Consider the following 23,668-nt stretch of genomic DNA (forward strand, 5'->3'; position numbering starts at 1 on the left):
CTGTTCTCTGGAGCTTAGTGTTCCTCACTCCCACGATAGCATAGAGTGATTGTAAAGAATAATTCCACAGTGTGATTCTGTAGAAGGAGAGACAATTGCTAGAGAAGAGAGCATCAGTTGGACCATGGTATCTAGTGCACAGGCTTTGAGCAGATCTTGGTAGTGACCTTAGGCTTGTCTTCTTCTTTTTTACAAATACTTAAAATGAAATGGTACAAAAATCAAGTGAGTTACAAGTCAAAAAGTATTTCAGCATTTTCTGTACAATTGCCAGGAACTAGTCTCTCTTATGTTAATTATTACTATTTTTGTCTTTTTACTGTAAACAGTTATTTTAAAGCTGATAGTTGTTAAAAGCTAATTTATTTTCCCATTCACATCAGTGGATTCCTTTGGTCATCTTGCGGGATTTTCAGAGCCATTGAACGTTCATCTCTTCTTTTAGACGTGCTGCAGAAACTGTATCTGGGGACTTTACACCTAGGTGCATCTGAATGTGTTATGCTTGAGTGCCAAAATGTATTTGCATCTATTCAAGCACTCAGAAAGAGGTAACAGGTGACTGTCTGGGGAGTGGAGCTGAGGAAGCTTTGATAAAATTTTCATTTGCTTAAGTGCTGCTGTGAGTTGTTCAGTGGCAAATTAAAAAAGAATTTTAGTGGAACTAGCAAGGGAGATGGATCTTCCAGCAGCTTAGCCAAGGTATCTAATGAACAGAAGAGATCTTTTATATACTGCAGACGGCCAGCAGATAACCAGTGGCTAGCCTCCGATTTAACTCATCTGTACTTGCTCATAAGCACTCATTATCATTAGATTTTTTTCCTCAGACTTGAGATCTGTACATCTGATCCCTGTCTCTTGTACATGGATGTTTCAGCAGATGCTTTTGAAAGTCAAAGCCCTGATTCTTCTTAAAGACTATCTACCCAAAGCCCATGGTTCTTTTTTTTTCTTTTTTTTTCTTTACAAATAGTTTATTGTCAAATTAGTTTCCACATAACACTCAGTGCTCACCCCCACAAGTGCCCTCCTCCATGCCCATCCCTCCTCCCCCCCACATCCATCAGTCCTCAGTTTTTGTCAGCATTCAAGAGTCTCTCATGGTTTGGCTCTCTCCCTTTCCCCCACCATTTCCCCCCTTCTTCTCCCCCTTGTTCTTCCGTCAAGTTCCTTGTAATCCTCCTATACGTGCAAACACGATATTTGTCCTTCTCTGCCTGACTTATTTCGCTCAGCATAACACCTTCAAGGTCCATCCATGTTGCTACGCATGGCCAGATTTCATTGTTTCTCATTGCCATGTAGTATTCCATGGTATAGATAAACCACATCTTCTTGATCCGTTCGTCTGTTGATGGACACTTAGGCTCTTTCCATGTTTTAGCTATTGTTGAGAGTGCTGCTATGAACATTCCAAAGCCCATGGTTCTTAAAAGTGCATCCCCAGATCAGCAGCATCAGTAGTACCTAGAGCATTTTGAAATGCTCCATTCTAGACCTACTGAGCCAGAAAATATAGGGATGGGGCTTTAGTTTTTCACAAGCCACGTAAGTGATGCTGATGAACATCTGATGTGAGACCAGCTGACCAAAATTAATGACACCGAAGACAGTTTCTTGGTGTCCCAGATGTCATTGTACATGACAACTATATGTCAGTCTCTTTAACCTCTTTCTTCTCTTTATTTGATTCACCTTTTCTTGTTAGAGTCATCACATCTATTTTTCATGATCTCTCGGTTCCTTTTTTGTTTGTTTGTTTTAAACATTTATTTATTATTGGGAGACAAAGAGAGACAGAGCATGAGCAGGGGAGGGGCAGAGAGAGAAGGAGGCACAGAATCCTGAAGCAGGCTCCAGGCTCTGAGGTGTCAGCACAGAGCCTGACGTGGGGCTTGAACTCAGAAACCACGAGATCATGACCTGAGCCAAAATCGGATGCTTAACCGACTGAGCCACCAAGGCACCCCTCTCTGTTCCTTTTTAAATGTCACTTTTAGCTTCACATTCCATAGGGTGGCTTGACAGTGTGCCTTGGCGTGGACTTCTTGATGTTTACCAGTTTAGGATTTGCCCAGCTTCTTGTATCTGTAGGTTTATGTCTTTTTCCAGATTTGGGAACTTTTCAGTTATTATACTTACTCAGTCATAGTCAAAATTAAATAACTTTTTCCACTCTATAGTCTTTCTTTCCTTGTTAAGGGACTCCAATTACATGACTGTTAAGTATTTTCGTATTGTCCCACAAGTCCCTGAGGCTCTGTTTACTTAGTTTTACCCTTTGGTAAACTTTTTTTCTTTTTTCTTAAATAAATTTTTTAATGTTTACTTTTGAGAGAGAGAGAGAGAGCATGAGTGGGGAAAGGCAGAGAGAGAGAGAGAGGGAGGGAGAGAGGAAGACGCAGAATCTGAAGTAGGCTCCAGGCTCTGGGCTATCAACACAGAGCCTGACATGGGGCTTGAACTCACGAACCATGAGATCATGACATGAGCTGAAGTCAGACACTTAACTGAGTCGCCCAGGCATCCCTCTTTTTTCTTTTCAGATTAGATAATTTTAATTGGTCTGTCTTCAAGTTCATGGACTCTTTCTCTGTCTTCTCTACCTTTCTATTAAGTGCAACCAATGTGCATTTTTATTCTGGTTGTTGTATTTTTCAGTTGTACTATTTGATTCTTCTTTGAATAAATATCCTTTATTTCTTTGTTATAGCATTTTACCTTTCAAGATTATTGTCCTATTTTTGAACATTTTTATAATAGCTGATTTAAAATCCTTATCCAATAAGTTCAGCATCTCTGATCTCCACGTTGACATGTGTTGGTTGATTTTTGTCATGCATGTTGAGGTTTTCCCACTTCTTCATGTGCTGAGCAATGCTAGACTGCATCCTGGACATTTTTGATATTTTGATATGAGACTCTGAATCTTGTTTAGATTGATTTTGTTTTGTTTTGTTTTGTTTTGATTCCTTTTAGCAGGCAGTTGACCTGGTTGGATTCAGACCATAAGTTAGAATTAGCCTCTGGGGGTTGTGATGCTAGTTCCAATGCTAGTTCAATATGCAAAGCCTTTGTAGTGCTACTCTGGTCTGTCCCGTGTGTGTGCTACCCAAGGGCCTGTCTGGGACCTGAGCAGTGGTCTGTATCTTAGGTCACTTCTTGAAGGTTTGTATGCTGTTAGGGTCAGAACTAAGTGGCCCAAGAGTTCATAAATAGTTCTGTGAGTTTGATTTCCTGAGCTACTCCTTCTGTGTCAACACGGACGAGTCTTTCTTTTTCTGTCATCTGGCTAAAAATCTAGAGCTTTATACTACTCTTTCATGTTCTTTCTGTGCTTGGGCCCAAGTCTGGGCCCAAGAAGGAAGAGAGGGGGGAGAGAGAGAGAGAGAGAGAGAGAGAGAGAGAGAGAGAGAGAGAGAGAGAGAGAGAAGCTATGTCCCACCCTCATGGAGATCACAGCTTTTCTGATTGGAGAGAGATTTCCCCTCCTCATAGGTTTAGGCATCTGTGGCCCCCCTGCTGCTTCCTCTCTTCCTCTCTTCCTCTGTTGCTGCCAGGGGACCTTCTGGCTCCACCTTGAATCTGAACTAGAGGGCTTCTCCTGGAGCTCTTTCAGTTGTGCTCATGTCAGCGTTTGGGTCTCTCCTAGACTAAGCCAGGGAACACTGGAGGGTGTAAATGGTACATTTCCTGTCTGTCCGTTGGTGCTTCAGATCCCTGTCTTCTTCAGCCCGCCTGCTCCTGCTTACTTGTCAGGGCCCTGAAGTAACTCCTGCATGCATTCTGCCTACACTGCAGTGGCATTCAGTGGGACAGACAGGGTGGGGGAAACTCCGCCCATCCACCTGCACAGAGCCAAAACTCCTCCCACAGGGTGGCTGTAGATTGCCAACAGTGGAGAAATTTACCCAAAGCTGAATTCTGAAGTAGATGATGCATTTGTCAAAATGGCACATGGTGAAGAAGTGACGTAGATGTGCTTTGACCAAAGTGTGTCGTGAAGAAGTGTCTGAAGCCTGGGAGGTGGGTGAGGAGGAAGACAGAGGCAGTTGGGGGGGGGACCAGGGCTGCTGAATCACGGCAGGTTTCTAGGGCTTGGGAACCGTGGACTGGAAGGTGCTTAACATTCGTTAAATGTGTAGCATGGTCACTGACATAAAAGACAGGGCAGTATTCGTGTAGCCCCAGGGGCCTTGGAGATGAGCAATGACAAGAGGACTGATAGAGGGAAGAGACCGTTGTTGCTGCTTGGAGAGAAGGGAGGCATTTTGGAAGAACTATTTTGGAAGGAACAATAAAATATTGACAGCTTGGAGTGTGTAGGAGGCTAGAACGGAATAGTTGAGCTTGTTACTAACAGAATAAATGGTATTGTTGGTAACAAAGAATAGAAAGTAAAGTTACTAATAGCCCTGCCCAGTTAGTATAATGCCTTCCATTCAGTACCTTAGAACTTGTCATTTTATATTCTGCTGTCTGGAATCATCCTCTAATTGTTTCATACACTTTCTGCATTATCCTTCAGAAGGATGGAACTTGTTCCGTATATTCTTTTTGCATCTTCCCTCGGGCTTTCAGAAGAGAAAATCAGCCCCCACTTGCCCCAGCCCCACACACATCTAAACATTTCTTTGGGGATGGAACTGGAGCATCTTGGGATTTTACAGAGCTCCAGAGTCAGCCCGTTCACACAGTTGGGCAAAGAAGTCTTGATGGGTTATTTGGCAGGAAACCTCAATAACAAAGACTGAAAATCAATTTACTTTCTTTTCCAGAGTCTCACAATGTAGGTTTGCAAGTTTTACTTTACCAAACATAAACAAGGGTTTAAGTGATTTATCTAAGGCAGGAAATTGTAAATCCATATTTGAATTATAAATGTTGAAAGGGAAGGGGCCAGGCCTATGTGGCCTTTTGATAAGGTGTCATGTGTATTTATATCCTTCACAAATACTGGCAGACGACCCGATGGCATGCTGTGACACTGACATCCTTTACCCTTGATGCCGACTGCCTGTCACTTATCCAGGCTAGCTGTGAACCCCAAGCCGCATGTCCTGTTTGAATGCGTCAGTATTCATATGAAATTTTCTTACCACAAGCACCATGTCAGGTCTTAATCTTCCCCAGCTCATTGCCTGAAGCCATTTTGAGATAGAGAAAAATTACTGTAATTCAGGTGTCTTAAATAATAACATCAATGTCACAGGAGTCCAAGACTTTCGAACATATTTCTTAATGTGTTCTCAAGTACTGGCATGTATTAGTGGAAATTAGACTTTCTCTTTATTAGGACCCCCAAATGGTGCCAGCATCATAACTTATTTTAATATAAATATTTTGAAGATGTTTTAAATCAGAAGGAAAATTATCCCACACAAGCAAGTTTTAAGAACTTCACCCATCCTACCTTATCCTGACCTGTATCTCACTACCATTCTAGAAAACTATGTTCCCCGGGGCACCTGGTTGACTCAGTTGGTTGAACGTCTGACTTTGGTTCGTGGTTCGTGGGTTTGAGCCCACAATGGGCTTTGTGCTGACAGCTCGGAGCCTGGAGCCTGCTTCGGATTCTGTCTCCCTCCCTCTCTGCCCCTCCCCTGTTTGCGTTGTCTCTCTCTCTGTCTCTCAAAAATAAATAAACATAAAAAAAATTCAGAAAATTATGTTCCTAGACAGATCTTTGCCTTCTGACAATTGTATCTAAAATGAAAACTTCTCTTTCACTGAGTATGCTTTAGCCAGGGGTTATATTCTGTCTGTGTGTTTCATGGGGTGGGGGTGAGGCTTTCTGAAGTAATTAAATTCGGAATTTGGAGCCCAAAGCAAAATTTCCCTGGGCCCTTTACTTTCTGGCCTCTAAACTCCTGTTATGTTGGACCATTCACTTTTGGGAAATACAGTTTTCTTACATGTTTATGTTAATTATAACCCAGAATTAATTAATTTGTACATCATCACCTCAGAAATATTCATGACAACATTTAATAGGATAAAAAGAGTTGATTTATTTGTGTAGTAGCAGAAGTAGAAAATCTCACATGAAATTTGAGAGTGATTAATAGTGATATTAACAATTATTGTCACCATACTTCTTAGAAATCCTCAGAAGTGTTTACATGTTTAATTTCACTTTCAGGGGCGCCTGGGTGGCTCAGTTGTCTGTCTCACGCTCAGTGTCTGACCTAGGCTTAGGTCATGATCTCATGATTTGTGAGTTGGAGCCCTGCATTGGGCTCTGTGCTGACAGCTCAGAGCCTGGAGTCTGCTTCAGATTTCCTGTCTCCCTCTCCCTCTGCCTCTCTCTCTGCGTGCCTCTCTCTCTTTCTCTCTCAAAAATAAATAAACATTAAAAAATGAAACAAAATAATTTCACTTTCAGTATACCTGAAATACTGAAATGGAAAATCCCCTGTGAAATCAGTATTCAGTGGTTTCATTCATAGGGATTTAAGTGAAACTTTTTTGGGGGGGGAGGGTTGTTAACAGGTGCCTCTGTGTACCCTTTTACAATGTCATTTCCCTTCCATTTCCTTTTAAGACCATCTGGAACTTGTCTTGTTAAATACCTTCTGGTATTTAACAGGCTCTGAGGTAAACTCAAAGAAGCCATCATGTATTTTAAGGAGGCTTAGATACACTCTAAAAATTACAAACTAAATGCATCAGAAAAGTCCATCTGCTGTGATTAATCATGTGAACCTCAGATCAAGGAGTAGTTCATAGTTAAAGAGAGTCTGAGATCTGGAAGGAACCTTAGAAAGTATCCAGTTTGATGACTAGATGAGGAAACTGAATTCTGGAAAGGTTGAGCTTAAGTCACCCTTGGCCATACCAAGAGTTTGGGGCAGGGCCCGTTCTCTGAGTCTTACATACACAGATCTTAGGTAATACGTACACATAGGGGCATGTGTGTGTCCGTACACATAGGTGCATGTGTGTGTCTGAGTGTGTGTGTGTGTGTGTGTGTATGTATACACACACAATGTTCCATACATTCATATGATACATTTATATATATTCACGAGTAAGTAGGTTGGTAGGTAGGTTGCTAGATAGACTGATCGATAGATATCGATAGATTTCTTCTAGAGCTTCAGACCCATATTTCTGCCTGCCAAAGGCATCTCAGATTCATTGTGTATACAACCAAACTCAGGCTTTCTCTCCCAACCCAGTATTGGTCCTTTTCCAGTGTTCTCCATCTGTGTGAACAGCTCCCCATCCAACCAGCCGTTGCACCCCAGTACCCAGGAGCATCGTCCTCACCTCCCTTGTCCCCATATCCAGCCCATCATGCGGTCCTATTGATCTTATCTTCTACCTATCTTCCTGATTTGTTTACTCTCCTTCTCTACTCTCTACTTCCCCCCCAGTGCTGAACCACCATTGTCTTTGACCTGACTCTTGCAGTAGCCTCCTACGTTATTTATCTTCATCTACTCTTGCCCTCTTTAGTTCTTTCTTCAAACAGCCGAAAGAATGAACTTTCTAAAACTCTCATCCAATCATGTGATGGTGCACAAAGCCCTTCACCATCTTCTTTTGCACCTACATGAAATAAAAGTTGCGTTACTGTATCTTGAAAGATTCTATGTGGCCTCTTTGCTTCCCTCTCTCAAGCTTCATTGTATGTACTGTTCTTCCATGTTTCCTCTGCCATAGGCATTTAACTGTCTTCCTGTCACTCAGCATCATCACCACCACCACCATCATTTTTCCTTGCTATAGGACCTTTACATGTGCCACTCCCTCACTCCCCCTGCTTCATCCTCAGAGCTTGTCTTAGGCACTGCTTCCCACCTCCCTTAGGGCCTGTTTTCTAATCTCTAAATCAACCTTCTTATGTGCTTTTTGAGTACTGGGCAGGGTATCTCTCCTTTAAGCTTTGCATCTCCTGTGGAGTTATTTGATTATTCACCTCTCTGTCTTGCTTATAAGTTGCATGAGAGCAGAGCATAGGTCTGACTTGTTCAACTCTGTATCTGCAATACTTGTCACAGTGACTAGCATGCAGTCAGGGTTCATTAAGTACTTGTTGCATGAATGAATGAATGAACAGCAGCATAATGTAAAAATGAAGCAAATTTTTTAGGTCAGTAGGTTTGTTGAGTAAAGGAATAAAGTTAAATAGAAAGAAACCAGCCTTAACAGAGCCTCTTTTTTTTTTTTTAATGTTCATTTATTTATTTTGAGAGAGAGAGTGCACACACAGCAGAGGCAGAGAGGGAGGGAGAGAGAGAATCACAAATGGGCTGACGTGGGGCTCAATCTCATGAACCATGAGATCATGACCTGGACTGAAATCAAGAGTTGGATGCTTAACTGACTGAGCCACCCAGGGGCCCCTAACAGGGCCTCTTTTTATGTGCCAGGCAGTTTATGCACATTATTTAGGTGGAAACAAGGAATGGTCATGAACAGTTTTGTTTTCTTTTATATAACTCTTAAAAGGATTTTTATGTGTATTTCATGCAAATACGTGGGTGGCAAGATTATTTTCAATGATTCAGTATGATATGAAATATGTCTCTGAAATACCATTCTATTTTTCCATTAACATATTTTAGCAATTTTCAACCTGCATGGCTGGCCATTTGATTAACAGGAAAAAAAAAAGGAATTGGATTAAATGTAATTAGCACATTGAATGTGATTGCCTTATTAATCTCTAATTTCACTTCCAGAGCATTAAATATACATATATCCTAGACATGGCTGCTTAACTTTTGACTTCTTTGTGTGGCACACAGTTCTGAGTCCTGGTCATAAAAGGCATGGAAAGTACCTTTCTTAATTATGGTAATGGTGCCTTTTCATAATCGGAAAATATATGAATATAATTTTACATGAGGGGAATAAGCAGATCATAGATTGTTTAATATTCACTGCTATCCTTCTAAGTCTACGAAAACTGTGTTCTTCTTTTCATACTGACTCCATCTCCACTCAATAATGACAACTGCTGGAACCCACCCTTTCAGCAACTCCCCGGGGTTATGGTCTAAACCTGTTAGGTTTTNAAGTAGTAGCCACGCAAAGAGGTTGGTGACTGCTATTACCCCACAGGTCACATGCTCTGTCCAAATGAGGCAGCCTTCAGCAGCCCAGGGATTTTTGCCAAGTGGCAATACAGATCTACTGATGCCATACCTTCTAGTCTTTGAAGAGAAATCAGAAAGGAACTTAGAGCTTTATATGATGACTGCACATTTTTAACTGGCAGCTAATAATTTTAGTTTTTAAGATTTCATGGGGTACACAAAACATCTATGAGCTGAAGTTTCTCTTGGGCCATCAGTTTGTGACATTTGGTGCAGCTTCTCTACCTTGGCTCTCTAAGTCCTCACAGTGTGTCTCTGTGTCGTCTACCCAGTGCCTGTTCTATTCCAGTGCTATTCCCGGTGCTCTCCATTTTGGGTGGATGTGACTCCTTCCTCTCTCCCAACAGGACAGGCCCATTCCCCTGGCAAGGCTTAGTCCTTCCCTGTGGTTACCCCAAACTGGAGCCTCCTCTCTTGTCCTCAAGCTGCCATGTGAGCGTAGGTCTTAGCGTTGCACACATCACTTAGATTCTTGACCCCTCATCACGTGTCATCTTCTATGGTTGACTTCAGTGTGTCTGTTCTGTCCTCAAAAGGAAGTTGCACTCTTTTTCAGGGCAAGGATTGAACGTGGGGGTCTCTTCGGAGATGTAGTAGACTCTTGGGTATGGATGGGACCAGGCAACACAGTGAATCTCTTCTGGAACATCGCTTCTCTTAGATGCCTCTGGTGACAAGGAGCTCACTGCCTTCTGTAGCACCCGTGCCAGCTTTGAGCAGCTCTGAATTTAGAAAGTGTGTGTTTGCTAGATGCTGGTGAGGATGTGGAGAAACAGGCACCCTCCTACACTGTTGGTGGGAATGTAAACTGGTGCAGCCCCTCTGAAAAATAGTGTGGAGGTTCCTCAAAAAATTAACAGTAGAACTCCCCCATGACCCAGCAATAGCACTGCTAGGAATTTACCCGAGGGACACAGGAGTGCTGATGCATAGGGGCACGTGTACCCCAGTGTTCATAGCAGCACTCTCAACAATAGCCAAATCACGGGAAACAGCCTAAATGCCCATCAACTGATGAATGGATCAGGAAGATGTGGTTCATCTATACAGTGGAATACTACATGGCAATGAGAAAGAACGAAATATGGCCATGTGTAGCAACATGGATGGAACTCAAGGGTGTTATGCTTAGCGAAATAAGTCAAGCAGAGAAGGACAGATTCCATATGCTTTCATTCATATGTGGAACAGGAGAAACTTAACAGAGGACCATGGGGGAGGGGAAGGGGAAAGAATAGTTGGGGAGAGGGAGGAAGGTAAACCATGAGACTCTTGAATACTGAGAACAAACTGAGGGCTGATGGGGGTGGGGGAGAGGGGAAGGGGGGTGATGGGCATGGAGGAGGGCACTTGTGGGGATGAGCACTGGGTGTTATATGGAAACCAACTTGACAATAAACTATAAAAGAAAAAAAGTGTCTGCTTATTTGCTCAATAATGCTGAAATTCGCCCCTGCCCCAACCTAGCATTTTTATTACCCTTGGGTACTTGCTTTGCATTCTGTTGCCTCTTACACCATTGTTTTCTGAATAAGCAGGACCCTGGTCCATCCAATGGAGCCTTTCTCATGTATCTCATGTGGCCACCCAAATTTTAACAGGGCTTTAACAAGAAGCAGTGTTTTCACATGGTAACAGACCCTATGTGTACAGTTTCTTTCCTGTCAAACTCTGAGGTAGATGTTAGTAGCGGTAACCTGTACTCTGCCAATTGATTATACCATGTTTTCTTTTAAAAGCACTTTCCTTCGGGATTTCTCCTTTTACTGGCATTAATAAACATCTCCCAAATTTGTGACCATATGCTTTGGTTGGTATTACAGCATCTCTTTGCAGAATTTACTGCTTTTTTTCTTCTGAACAATCAAAACTATAATTATCTGGATATTAAGTTTTAAATCTCCTAATATAATGCTTGAATCCATCACTTCTGCCTTGGTCACATGAGTATTGTGACACTCAGCTATAAAAATAAGAATATTTGCAGATTTAAAATTGGCTTATGTAAGCAGACTTTTGAGACTACAGCTTTCCCTTATTATTCCAATTTTATAGAGCACTGCACTGGAAATTACATTTCAACTGTAAAACTCCATGATTTGATGTTGTCAACCCACCAGGTTGCTTACTGTGAACTCATTACTGTTTTTGGGTGTTCTTAGGTGCTGTGATACTCTTGGGAAGAACCAATATGTTTCGCTTTAACCATCCTAAGGAGGCTGCCAAGCTCAGGGAGAAGAGGAAGGTGAGCCAGCCTGACATCTCCTGGAGCCAATTCTGATTCTGGCGGGGCTGGGGCTGTGGGGGCAGTTTGATTTTTCTGGAGTATGGAACTAGAAAAGTCATGCTGTGGCCTGCACTGACTCTAGGGAGTTGTTTCTCAGCGGATAACTGGCTGAAGAAGTAGGAGAGCCAACTGGGTGAAGGCCAGAGCAGGAGGGGAAATGGCTTCTTCTAGACCCTTCCCTTCTCCCCTCCATCCATCCCCACAAAGGAGCTGGGCATTGTTTTGCATTAAGTGGGGAGTGACTTCCACTTACGAGGATCTGTTTTAGGAGTTAACCCCATATCAGAATCATTTTCATCCAGAAGTTTGCTTGCTTTTTATTTTCTGCCACAGCACATTAGACTTCTGGTTGGGGTGTAAAGCAGAGAGGGGGTGAGTGAAGGACAGCTCGTTGAAGAAGGACATCTAGAGGGTACTCTTTAAGTGCTGGACGGGGGCGGTGGGTGGAGGATCTGAGAGACAGGGGAAGAGATGAGAGAGAAATGTGTGTCAGGACACCATACTGTCCTTAGACTGAGGAAGGTACAGCCTACAGCTAACATTTCTGGGAGCCAGGCACCATACGAAACTTCTACAGCATATTTTAATGCTTTATCTGTGCCGCAGCTGTTACTACCCCCAGGTCTCAGATGATCAAGATGAGAGACTGAGGCCAACTTGTTCCCTAACTAGCATGTGGCCAGCCTGTGCTGCTGCCCTGACCTGCTCACCTAAACGGTTTGCCCTTCACCCCTGAGTCACAGAGCCCTGCATGTCGGCCTCCTGTTGTGAGGGCTGCTGCCAAAGGGTGCCAGTGCCTTCGCTGGGAAATAGTGAGAAAGCTGCCAACCCCAGTCTTCTCCATGGTTGCTTGTTCCAGCCCTTGAAGCCTCTTATCTATTCCAGCCCAGGGTCTCCCTGGAGGGCCCTTTTTGGTTCACAGTTGCAGAGGAAGAGAGGGAGGAAAATATATTTGCCAATAGCTTTCCATGGAAGCAAACAGGTTAAGCTCTTCCTTTTATGGTCTCCCTTCCCTTCTCCCTCCTCATCTTTATCCCTCAATACATGTGAGTGCTGCTGAGAATAGGACCCTGCTCCCACCAGGGATGGAGGGTGACCTTTCCCTCCACTTCGATGCAGCGTGGGTGCGGAGATGCCCGCAGTTGTGCACTTCCTGGCTAGCTTCTCCAGTCCGGGGATGCCGGGGCCCCAGGTTGGAGGCTCAGGTTGGAGTTGGATCCATTGCCTGGCTGTCCCTGATTTGCACCCTCAGGTAGACCAGTTGGCGCGTGTGCTAACGAGGGGTGTATGCACCTCATTGCGTCTCACAAGGTGGGAGCAGTGAGTCCAGGGCTCTGGCCCTCTCTCGTCCGCTAAAGTAACCGCTCTGCCCTGTGTCTGCTCTTAGAGTGGCCTTCTGTCCTCCTTCAGCTTGTCCATGACTGACCTCTCGAAGTCCTGTGAGAACCTGTCGGCGGTCATGTTGTATAACCCAGGGTGAGTGAACAGCAGTGTCTCCTTTCCTGTGACTGTCACTTCTGTGATGTTTATTGTGTCAACCCCATTCAAGCCACCAGATAAAAATAAAACTTCTGTAATCGCGCCTCCTTAGCAAATCAGTCATAGTCATTTTCCAAGTTGCTTTTCAGCCCTTGCTCTATCTGTACATAATTTTACTTCGTTGTAATCACAACACAGATGAGATTGTGTATTCTGATTTTTTTTTTTTTTTTGCTTAACAGCATAAGAAGCATTAGTGTGGGTTGTTACAGCCTTCATTATCATTTTTGTAATTGTCTATTATTTTAGAATTGGCTCTTTGATTACTTAGTGCATGATCCCCTTAGTTTAGGCACTTACATCTCATTTTATAAATTTATTGTAATAACAGACAGTTTTGATTCTGAGGGCATCCAGGAGTGCAGGAAATTATGTTCACTGCTTTCAAGCCTTGGGGGGACCCCTGAGGACACAGAGGACTTTGTGGCTGGGCTGAGCTACTCAGGTCCTTCACGGTTTCAGTAGTGATGTGGTGACAATGAAAATGCTTAAGGACAGGGAACTGGACAAAAGGATTTTGGGGTCCTTTGCTGTTTTGTGAGGTCCCACAGTTTTATCTTTCCTGCAGAGAGAGACTCATATAAAGCAGCGGAGGTAAAGAAGTGAGATAAAACTGACAACAGTGTCTTCTAAAACTGTCCTGTACCCAGGAGTGGCTGCATTCCATGCCGGTCACTGTGCTCTGCATCTCACATCCTTTGTCTTAATGCTCTTGATGACTGTCCCCGCTTGACGTGCGGAGAATTTATAGCGATCTGCTGGCCCACGCAAGGTCTCAGCCCATGCAGTGACTGTGTTTTTCCCTTCTTCGCTCCAGCTGGGGGTCTTTTCAGACCTGGGGCCGGTTCTCTCCTAGAGCCCCCACCCCATCTGGGCAGTGCTCACAGATACTAACCTGGAGGCATCCCTCCTTTGGCTCAAGTCCCTTCACTGGCTTGTGAAAAGCTGATTTGCCTACAAGGCATTTCTTCATTGCCACTGGAGTTTAAACCTGGGAGGAACCTTTGATTTTGTTTCCGGGATTTCTCATAGGCAAGCTGAAGCCCAGATTTCATACCTTGCTGGGACCAAAGCAAACACGCAAACAGAAAACCCAAAGGCAAACAAAACAAACAAAAAACAACCACCTAGTGCAACATTATAGCTGCAAGCCCCGGGGCCTCTCCCCACCCTCCAGAACTTCTTCAGGTACAAGCCATGGTTAACTTTGTCAGTCTCTGTCTTTACCAGTCTTACAGGTCAGCTTGCACATCTTATTACATAGCTGTTGAAGAGAGTTGTCCTCATCAAATAAATCTGTCTTGAATAAAGCATAGTGATAAAGCCCTCAGAGCACCTGGCTTATCGCTGCTTTGGAAGGCATGTTTTGTTAGAGGTCTTCGGTGCCTTGCAGTAGCATTAGCAACTGCCTTTTATGGTGACTGCGATGGAGTCATTCATATGCTCACTTTGCTTAATATAATATTCAGGTCTTTAGGGTTAATTTCAGCTCAAGTATTGCAATCCCATCTGTTCAGTACTGTTTGACTAAACTGTTCTGGAATGTGTAGCGTCCTTGCTCGTCATCATCTCCCAGCCCAGGACCCGGCTCTCATCCTAGAATCCAGTTTCCAGCTTCTTTATCCTTGATCCTGGTGTCTTTTACTTTGAAACCATTTGGGAATGTTATGTGGCTGTTCGGTGCCTTTGAAAAACCCAAAACTCATCTGTGGTCAGCTCACCCTGTTGGAGACACAGTGTCACCAGCTGGGAGCCCCCTTCTCCCCTGCATTTCCAGATGTGACCCAAGCGCCTTTTTTTTTTTCCTCTTCCAAACATAGGTGAATATGTAGTCCTCTCCAAAGTGATGCCTTTTGGTTATCTGCTGGTTTTTAAGTTACAACAGTTTTTCTCATTTATAAAACTCAGGTTAGAGTATACTAATTTTTCATCCTCCAGACTTTTTGGTGACTTTCCATGGTCTCAAAATATAGAATGCCAGCCCCTATGGTGTCACTCAGGCTCTCCGCCCCACGTGCTGTTCCCTTAGCACATCCCTGCGCATGTTCTGGGTTCCAGCCATTTCAGGGACCCTTTCCATTGCTCAGACCTACCTGGACTCGCGGTGACTTTGGGGCTTGTCTTTTGCTAGTTTCAGAGCCCTGGAATGCATTTCAGGATGGACCTACATATCCTCTAAGGCACAGTGCATGTGATCTCTTCCTCTGGAAGCTATCCCCAGCTTTCCTCTCCCGGTTGAAAATAAGCATCCCTTCCTCACTCTACATTGCTCCGTTTCTGTTATCCTCATTTTGCGCCTCTTTCTAATGGACACTCATCAAGCAACAAGCCTCTTCGGCATGCCTGCTGTGGGGGAGCAGCTCAGGGGCACAGTTGTTCACAACCCCGACAGGATCACTTTACAGCTCACTGGAGGAAAGAGGGAGGCACAGGGGATTTACAAATAAGTGCAGAAAGTGGGAATGAAATGTCCTGAGCAGTATTTGATGGAGTGATCAGGGAGAGTTTCCTGAAGAGGGGAAATTTAATCCAAGACTCTGGAGCTACAGAAAGGGGGAGAGAGGAGCATCTTCCAGGCAGAGGACAAGTGCAATGGCTTCTATCCGAGGAGCAGCAAGAGCTCAGGGTAGAGGGAATACAGTCATAGGAGGTGAGGCTGGTGCTGGGTGGGGGGCCAGCTGTATGAGGCCCCTTAGGCCATTGGCAGGAGTTTGTCTCTTTTCTAAGAGGGCTGGGGAACTCTTCGAGGGCTTTCAGAAGGAGAGCAGCCTGATGATGAACTTCTGACCAACGTTAGGATGTATGTTACTTGGAGAAAGTAGCACAGAGTCAAGAAACCATTTAAGACACCGTTTCCTTTGTCCACGTAGAAGTAGCAGTGGATTGGTTCTGGGTGGTAGCCCCAGAGATGGAGTGTCATGGAATCAAGGGTCATCTGATTTCAGATGTGAATAGCTGGGCAGATGGTGTGTCTGTTCCTGAGATGGGGAGGCAGGGGGGGACTGTTGTGGGCTGGCATTTGCACAAGAGTTTGGCAGTGAGTGTCTTTCCTATTTGATTGGAAGTTTTTTGAGGTCAGTGGCTTATATTTATTTCTGTATTTTGTTTTATTATATTTTAAAGTTTATTTATTTTGAGAGACAGACACAGTGCAGGTGGGGGAGGGGTAGAGAGAAAGGGAGAGAGAAAGAATCCCAAGCAGGCCTCATGCTGCCAGTACTGAGCCCGACCTGGGGCTCGAACCCATAAAACCATGAGATCATGACCTGAACTGAAACTAAGAGTCATACGCTTAACCGACTGAACCACCCAGGATAATTTCTGTTAAAGTGTCATTCACATAACATGCTTAGTAAATGTTTAGCAAGCATATTAAGAGGGAAATTTTACTAGGATACATAGGATACATAGATCCTTTTGGGAAAAGTTTTCTGCTAATTTCTCTGGGCACAGATATTCCAAAGAGTGGAAAATGGCATATTATTAGAAAGGAATGTGTTTCTGTCACATGGATCAATTCCTAAATGACACTGAAGTTAGGTGAATAATCTCAAGGTCATGTTCAGGATCCTCAAACAAAGAATGGGAGGATGGTCTTATGATGAAATTAATTAGACCAAGGCAATCTGAGAATTCAAGTGAAAAACAGCATCTGTGTTACATTGCATTGCAATTGGCTGAGGAGATGGTTCTAGATGCATCCTGCTCACCTGGCTTCAGTTAACAGGCACATTTTGTCTCTGCCACCCTTGCAGTACTCATTTGTAAAAATTCACATTAAAATTACTCAATGCTTTACCAGCCTGACTTCATGCTTCCTGACGTCTAGCCCCCCTCAGCTTGCCACCTGCTGTAGAAAAATGATGGCCCCTGAATTAAGGCATAATTGGAGAAAAATTTCCTGCTCTGATTTATAGGTGTCACAAGGTGCCTGCTCTAGCACTTCAGCAAAATGAAGCAGAATTATAGTATCGTCATGCTGTGTTTAGTTTCTCCGATGTTACAGGTGTAAATACCCTCGGCCTAAATTAACTACCACGTGATAAACTGGAAGACGGTTGGAAGAAATATGTTTTCTCTTTGGACCCTCATTACACAGTTATTTAGATCTAGATAATGAGCTGCTTGGACACAAGAGCATGTTAGTTTCTCAAGATGGAAAAGTAGCCCTGAGATGCTTGCACAGATCAGTACTTATTTATTGAGAGCCTTTGGTGGGGAGAACCTAGAAGTGTCAGATGAATGTTCTTTCTGCCCAGGAGAGCAGGCACATGCCCGTGAGCCCATTTTTGAGCGAAGGCCAGGCAGCATGTGATTCAGGGGAGAGAGTGGTGCAAACAGCTCGCCCCTGGGAGGTCTGGGAAACTATCCTCTTCATGTAGCCATGCCTTGTAATATGCTGGGTAACTTAGAAAACCAGAGACTTCCAGAAGGAATCTTTCTTGACATTGAGATTGCCTCCAGCCAGCATTGTGGAATCTGAGTCCTAAGCCTAATTCACAGGAACACTTTTGTCTGCAACCCAATTGTCCCTGTCATAACATTTCCCCATTCCATCCTGTTCTGCTCATTCTCAGTACCATAGCGACACGATGCCTGGAATAAAGAGCCAGAGAGGAGAGAAGGGTGGTGTGGAGGGGATAGTGGGGGTTGTTAGAAACCTTAAGTGAAAAACAGTCTGAAGCCTCTGGTCCAGTGCTTTCTTCTCTGTAGTTGAGGATAGGAAGCTGTCAGAAGTCTGTAGTACTGCCTCAGCTTGGAGGACAAAGTGAGGAAGTTTATTAACCGAAGATGTGGTCCTGGACACTCACCCCTTAGAAATCCCAAATCATTCCCCTTAGTCCTTGAGAATTTGTTCCAAGATTCACAAATGAACTGGATTCTGTCCCAGGCCTTGAGATGTTTTTAAGTAGGAGAGGCAGGCTAGAGAGAAGTGATTCTGGGAGAGGGAAATTTTGTGAGTCGAACGGGGGAGAGAGCTGGGAGGAGAGAGTCCTGCTGAGGGGAGGGGGAGCTAAGAGGAGTCTGCAGGCTCAGGCCTGGCTGGGGAACATTCTGAAAGCCAAGTGTGGATGAGGGGACAGAGTTGTCCGTCCGTGAGATGCACTGTGGGGTTGGGCAAGTTGGATTAGAAGTAGGAGAGGGATGACAGCTCGGGTTCTCTAGGCACGCCCGCAGTACCTGTGTATGTGTGATGCTCTTATAAATTCAGTTAGCGTGTCCGGAATTTATGACCATGATTAAAATATATGGCTCCAAATGCAACAGAGAAGATTTTCTGTATATTCATAGGCATTTGGTAGCTCATTTCTCCCCTCTCTATTTTAAATTGTGATAACATGTGCTTAACATACAATTTACTGCCTTAATCACTTTTAAGTGTACAGTTCAGTAGTGTTCAGTGCATCCATGTTACTGTGCAGCTCATCTCCAGAACTCTCCATTGTATAAAACCAAAACTCTGTGCCCAACAGTAACTCCCCATTCCCTCCTTCTCTTAAACCCCGGCAATCACCGTTTTAGTTTCTGTTTCTGAAGTTTGACTACTTGGGGTACCTCACATAAGTGGACTCCTGGAGTATTTGGCTTTTTGTGACTGGCCTATTTCACTTAGCGTAATGTCTTCAAAGCTCATCCTGTTGTAGCATGTGTAAGAGCTTGCTCCTTCCTTTTAAAGGCTGAGTAACATTCCATTGTACGTATGTACCGCATCTTGTTTATCCACTCATCTGTTGATGGGTGCTTGGGCTGCTCCTACCTTTGGTCTGCTGTGAATGATGCTGATATGAACACGGATATGCAAATATCTGTTGGAGGCCCTGCTTTCAGTTCTTTTGGGTATATACCCAGAAGTGGAATTGTTGGGGATGTGGTAATTCTGTTTTTAGTTTTTTGAGAAATTGGCATCCTGTTTTCCACAGCAGCTGTACCATTTTACATCCCACCAACAGTGCACAAACGTTCCAAATTCTCCATATCCTCGCCAGCACTTGTTTTCTGTTCTTTTTTTTTCCTTTTTTCCTTTTTCCTTTTTTTTATTTTTTAAAGTTTATTTGAGAGAGAGAGAGGGCACGAGCAGGGCATGAGTAATGTGGGCTCTATCCCATGAACCGTGAGATCATGACATGAGCAGAAACCAAGAGTTGGATGCTTAACTGACTGAGCTATCCAGTCGCCCTCTTTTTTTAATAGCCACGCTAATAAGTATGGGGGGTGATGTTTCTTTGTACTTTTTTTACTCTCTTCCATTTTCTCAAGAATATTAAATCTGGAAAGGTAGAAAGAAAGAAGATCTCAAAATTCAGTTCCACCGATAAATATAGAAAATAAATGATGATGGGGCGCCTGGGTGGCTCAGTCGGTTAAAGCGTCCAACTTCAGCTCAGGTCATGATCTCACGGTTTGTGGGTTCGAGCCCCGTATTGGGCTCTATGCTGACAGCTAGCTCAGAGCCTGGAGCCTGTTTCAGATTCTGTATCTCCCCCTCTCTCTGACCCTCCCCTGCTCACTCTGTCTGTCTCTCTCTCAGAAATAAATAAATTTAAAATCTTTTTAAAAAAGAAAATAAATGATGAACATAAATATAATGTGGATTGATTTCTTGATGACCTCTCTCAAGCACTGCCATGTTCAGTTTAACCAGCTCATTGAGATTGGGTATCTCAAAACCTAACTGATGGTAGGAATCCAAGAAGTTTTTCAAGCCAAGGAGAGATGTGATCATCTTTGCATTGTCAGGGATCACTCCGGCAGCTGACTAACAGTGGCACCAAGGAAGCCACAGGAAGGACGCAGAGGTGAGGGCTTGAACTGAGACAGTACTCAAAGGAACTTAGAAGAAGGGTGGGCTCCAGAGCCATTTGGAGCAAAAAGTCATGAAGCCTAGATGATTAATTGGATGTTGGAAGTAAAGACATTGACTTCAGTTTTCTGGCTTAAATCATTGGTTGGTGGTTGCATGCTGAAATACAGATAGGGGAGGAGGAAGAACAGGTTGTCAAGAGGCAGGGAGAATAGGTACAACCTTGAAAAACTGAGCCCCAGGCCTTGAACTTTCTCTCATAAGTAACTGTGCATTTGAGTACCCTGTCAGCCACCGCAGAACCCTGGACAAAGCTGGAGTCTGGCTTGTCAAAACCACAGGATGAAGGCAGTTTCCCCTGTTGAGTAAAATAGATGTTCCCAACATCTATGACTTTCCCCTCATCCCTTTAGCTACTGTTTGAGGGCCATCATTTGTCCAGCCCTGTACTGGGGCTGGGGTGAGTAAGACAGATAGAGGCTCAGTCACCTTGGAGCATAACTCATTGCACAAGGAAGACCCTCATAAAGCCTGTCAGAAATCAGAACACTAGTAGCATTGTCTTTGCACTTGCCAGGCTAGGATTCCTGAGATGTCTTTAAGGAAAGCTGTGCCGTTCAGCCCAGACCTCGCCCCTCAATACGCTGCATTTCATTGAAGGGGGTACTTGTTACAGACTTCTCTGATCAACAGGTGCTCAAGCCCTGGTGATTAGTGTAGAGTTCGGTGTCCCCTACCTCCTATTTGCCTGATCTCTTCTCTAGCTATACTACTAAGCCATTACCAAANAAAAGGGAATCCTGCTTTTGTGACAACATGGATCAACCTTGAGGGCATTGTGCTAAGTGAAATAAGTCAGAAAGAGAGAGAGAAATACATATGATTTCACTTATGTGTAGAATCTAAAGAAACGGATCAACCACAACAGAACAAAGAACTAAGCTCATAGATACAGAGAACAGATTGGTGGTTGCCAGAGGGGAGGAGGGCAGGTGGGTGCAGGTGGTTAAAATGTACAAACTCCCAGTAGGTAAATAAGTAATAAAATGTGTAGTAATGTACAGTGTGGTGACTGTAGTTAATGTTATTATATGGCACATTTGAAAGTTTCTAAGAGTAAATCTTAAAGATTCTCATCATAAGAAGAAAATTTGTAACTATCTATGGTGATGGATGGTAACTAGACTTATTATGGTGATCACTTTGTAACATCTACAAATGTAGAATCACTGTGTTCACCTGAAGCTAATATATGTCAATTATACCTCACTTTAAAAAAAAAAATAAAGTAAATGGCCATTGTGATCAATACCTGAGAAGTGGCAAATGTCTGATTGTCATTAAAGTGACTGTCATGGCCCTGGAATTGATTCCTGACTTCCTCTTTGCAGTGGCAAAGGACAGACTCACTGACCTGGCCCTGGCAGCCTGCCCCAACCTTGGGTCACACCTCCTTAGCGCTTTGTGGTGACTTCTTTCTCTCTAAGACCTCTCCTCTTCCCAGCATTTGGTCTGGCCCCTCAGTTCCCGTGTGTTGACTTCTAAGCTCCAACACAATCATCCATGATTCTGTTTTCCAACATTGTCTTCTGTTACTTTCTACCTCGAACTGATGCCTTGGTTTAAGCAGACAAAACGGATATTTCACACCCCTCTCCAGGTCAACCCTGTCTATAAAACCTCTCCATAACCATTAATAGAGCCTTCCCACTCTTTTTCTTGGCTGATCTGCTTCATCTTTCAACTCCGAGTGTCAGAATTGTCTCCTCAAGAAGCAGTCTGTGCATCACCGATTTGAGCTAAATGCTTTCTCTTTATTCTTTTGCAGGCACTTTGTGCATACTTTTAGCAGAGCATTTTCCAAATCATTTAATTGATGTTTATGCTTGCTTTCCCAGTAGGCTTGTGGACAGGGCCCATTCCTTACTCATCTTTTAATCTCCAGAAGCTCCCACATGGTGGGCACGTAACAAATGTTCACTGAGCAGTAGGTTTTGGCCAGCAGATGTGCTTCCAGCACCACGGATGTGTCTGTTCATAGGTCTTCAGGATGCCTCGTGCTTCAGATGGGTCCTATGCCCTTTTTTAGTATCTCTACTTTTTAGCTGGCCCTGTTCTTTTTGAGTTTTTCACTCATGCAGGTATAGTTTTTTGTGGCTTTCTTAACTGTTACAAGTGATCATATCTCTTGATTTCTTTGGTATCATATACACATGGGTTTTCTTTTTTCTTTTTTGTGGTAGACTCAAAATTACCACTTAGTACTCAGTTCCTCTGACAGCAAAGCTCTCTGAAAGAAGTATGCCCGGCTTACAAATTATCATATGCAGTTGAGATCCAACTTATCTTCAAAGCAACAAAACCAGTTCTTTTTCCTTTGTTCTGTGGGTAACCTGCTGATTCTCCCCATCGCCTATGTCTAAAATGCCTCATGCTCTAAATCATAGTAAGATTTGGAGTTTGTGAAAGTGAAGTCTTTGCTCCCCAAGAATGTTTAATCAGTCAAAGTGGGCACATAAAGCTGGGTGTATCATTTCTAACAGAGTTTTGGAACTTACTCCTGGCCTACATCTCAGGCTCCCTGGAAACCAGGATTTGTATACACACATGCGTGGTACTTGGTGCCAGGGAAATGTTGGATGAGGCAAAGCAGACTGGTGACTTCCTTTGGGAGTTAGTTCCACTTTGGAGTAGTGCCCAGCGAGGGTCTTTGCCAGGAAATAATTTCGCTGCGGGGGAAACATTCCTCCTCAACCAGCACAGTCTTTATGGAGAAACCAATCCCACTGCTTAGGCACCCTCTGTCTTGCTCTGAGACTGCAAACAGACAGCTAATTTGGCAGGATGTGGAAGCTTTCACAGCTTCTCGAAAGTGCCCTAAGCAAAATTATATACATTCCAAATTCATTTCAGTCTTGAAAATAAAGAGATTTTCACTTGTGCATTAGCATCCTTTAAGCACTCACCAGTGGTGAGTTGATTTACATGGGTGCATTTGAATAATTAAATTCTGAAGAGGCAAAACATCTGGCTTTCAAATCCATTTGGACCAAAAGATATCAAAATCAAAAATCAGACATGTCTTTGGTAAGCCATCCAAGGAGCTTCATGGAGAGTGGCATTCTGAGCTGCGGTTTGGTTAGCATCCAAGGAGCTTCATGGAGTGTGGCATCAGGGCCGCCGTGGACCTCAGTAGCTGTGAAGGCTCCTGAGTGGGATAGTCTGAAGCCATCAATAATCAAGGAATGAAGACAGACAAGTGAAAATTATTTTTAATCTAAGTTTTCAACATGTTCGTTATGGAAAATTTAGAAATTATAAACAAGCAAAAAGGAACTTATGACCTAGTCAACATACTACTGTATATTCTAGTCTATACCTCTAGCTGTTCCACTGTGTATACTCTTTTATACACACACACATGCACATACACACACACAATTAAATATTATTTATGTTTTACCAAGATGAGTTCACAAAGTTTTTGCGCTTATTTACCTTTTTTTCATAAATATTTTCCTACATTATTTTAATGTCCATCTGATACTGCATTCTTTGGGTATTCTGTACCAGAATATACTAGGCATTTTGTTGTCTAGTGTTAAGCTATCATAGGCAATTGGGGTGACCATATTTGTAGCAGCTAAATCTTTGTGTTTCTCCATGATTACTTCCACAGGGGGAGCAAAGTAGAGATGGAATTAGTGGGCCAGAAATGTAAATGGTTTTTTGTTTTGTTTGTTTATTGGTTTCTTACTTCATTTTATTTTTTAAAAAATTTTTTATGTTTATTTTTGAGAGAGAGATCATGAGTGGGAGAAGTGCAGAGAGAGAGAGAGAGAGAATCAGAATCAGAAGGAGCTCCAGGCTCTGGGCTGGCTGCACAGAGCCCAACATGGGGTTTGAACCCACAAGCTGTGAGATCATGAC

At 43.4% G+C, this 23,668-nt stretch overlaps 1 protein-coding gene across 1 annotated transcript in view; it reads left to right on the forward strand.

Annotated features, from left to right (window-relative positions):
• KIF16B (kinesin family member 16B) overlaps window positions 1-23,668 on the forward strand; it is a 290,249-nt gene that overhangs the window by 150,023 nt on the left and 116,558 nt on the right. The window contains exons 16-17 of the mRNA XM_077750214.1: window positions 11,273-11,355; window positions 12,785-12,873. Of these exons, the coding sequence (XP_077606340.1) occupies window positions 11,273-11,355; window positions 12,785-12,873 (172 nt within the window). The remainder of the gene's footprint in view (window positions 1-11,272; window positions 11,356-12,784; window positions 12,874-23,668) is intronic.

This window comes from Crocuta crocuta, unplaced genomic scaffold (assembly GCF_008692635.1).
Source record: "Crocuta crocuta isolate KB4526 unplaced genomic scaffold, BGI_CrCroc_1.0 scaffold209, whole genome shotgun sequence".
NCBI lineage: Eukaryota > Metazoa > Chordata > Mammalia > Carnivora > Hyaenidae > Crocuta > Crocuta crocuta.